This window comes from Alosa pseudoharengus, unplaced genomic scaffold, assembly GCF_046254945.1.
Source record: "Alosa pseudoharengus isolate Yale_2024_CS ecotype anadromous, Long Island Sound unplaced genomic scaffold, YU_APseudo_1.1 YU_APseudo_1.1_scf_15, whole genome shotgun sequence".
Taxonomy (NCBI): Eukaryota; Metazoa; Chordata; class Actinopteri; order Clupeiformes; family Clupeidae; genus Alosa; species Alosa pseudoharengus.
In genome coordinates, this window is record NW_027468620.1 from 13,308,025 (window position 1) to 13,309,024 (window position 1,000).

Genomic DNA, 1,000 nt, shown 5'->3' on the forward strand with positions numbered 1-1,000 from the left:
CATTTAAGGCATAGGGAGAAAGAGATAGGGACATTTGTGAATGGGATATCATGCGAAAAATAGAGTAGTTTTAATTACTCAATAATTACTCATTAATCACATAATAATAAACAAAAACGAGAAACGCCTCAAATGAAGATGCACCTGGCTATCTTCAAAACATGCCTGTCTATGTACGTGTTATTTCCACAACAGGTAGAATAATATCTGAAATATGTTTTCCCTGATTTTCCATGAGTATTCTGTTGCAAATTAGCATGCATAAGTGCCTTGCGGGTCGAAACTTTGACACATGTTTACGCATTTAAAACTATCGGGAATTTGCATTACAGTAATACATGTCAGTTATTATATGAACAGCTGCGATCCACTGTCTTGTTTCTAAGCAGGACCCAGTGTGTTGACACCATCGTTTCGCTTAGTGCTGATCGTGCGCACTTAGGGGGTGTGTTCAAGCGCCTTCCGTTCCGTCTTTGCTGGAAATTCCCTCTGTTAAATCATAGCATATAAGAACGTTTGTGCAGCGGTTCTGCACAGAGCGCCGGAGATAGTCGCGACTTATTGAACCGTGAAGCGTGGCTTATTCCTGGACTTGAACAAAAGATGTAGGCTCACCGGAATTTGTTGGCGAGAGACAAACCGGAGCGGGGTTTCAATGGGAAACCTGATGGGCAGTTTGAGGTACAAGGAGCCAAGCACCATAGAGGAATGTGATTCGACATGGGAGACAGACTCGGAGAGCGACGAGCACCAGGGAGAGGAGGACAGCGGCATCTCCGAGCACATCAGCCCCTCGGAATCGGGAAAATGTGCGGAGTTGCCGGACGCCTCTCAGCAGGTAGTAGCGACTGTCCCTTTGCATGACTCGTAGTATTTCAAATTCAGACCGAAAACCGCGTAAGACACATAACACTGAACACACCGCTGTGCACCGTAACCTAGAAGCGGAGATGTCAAGGAGGTGGAGGGGGCGCATTCAGTGAATGCTATGGGGTATTGT

General features: G+C 45.8%; 1 protein-coding gene across 1 annotated transcript in view; it reads left to right on the forward strand.

Moving 5' to 3' along the window:
* Positions 1–545: 545 nt before the first annotated feature.
* The window catches only part of ogfrl1 (opioid growth factor receptor-like 1), an 18,737-nt gene continuing 18,282 nt past the window's right edge, over positions 546–1,000 (forward strand). The window contains exon 1 of the mRNA XM_076285627.1: positions 546–838. Coding sequence (XP_076141742.1) covers positions 656–838 — 183 coding nt within the window. The 5' untranslated portion in view covers positions 546–655. The remainder of the gene's footprint in view (positions 839–1,000) is intronic.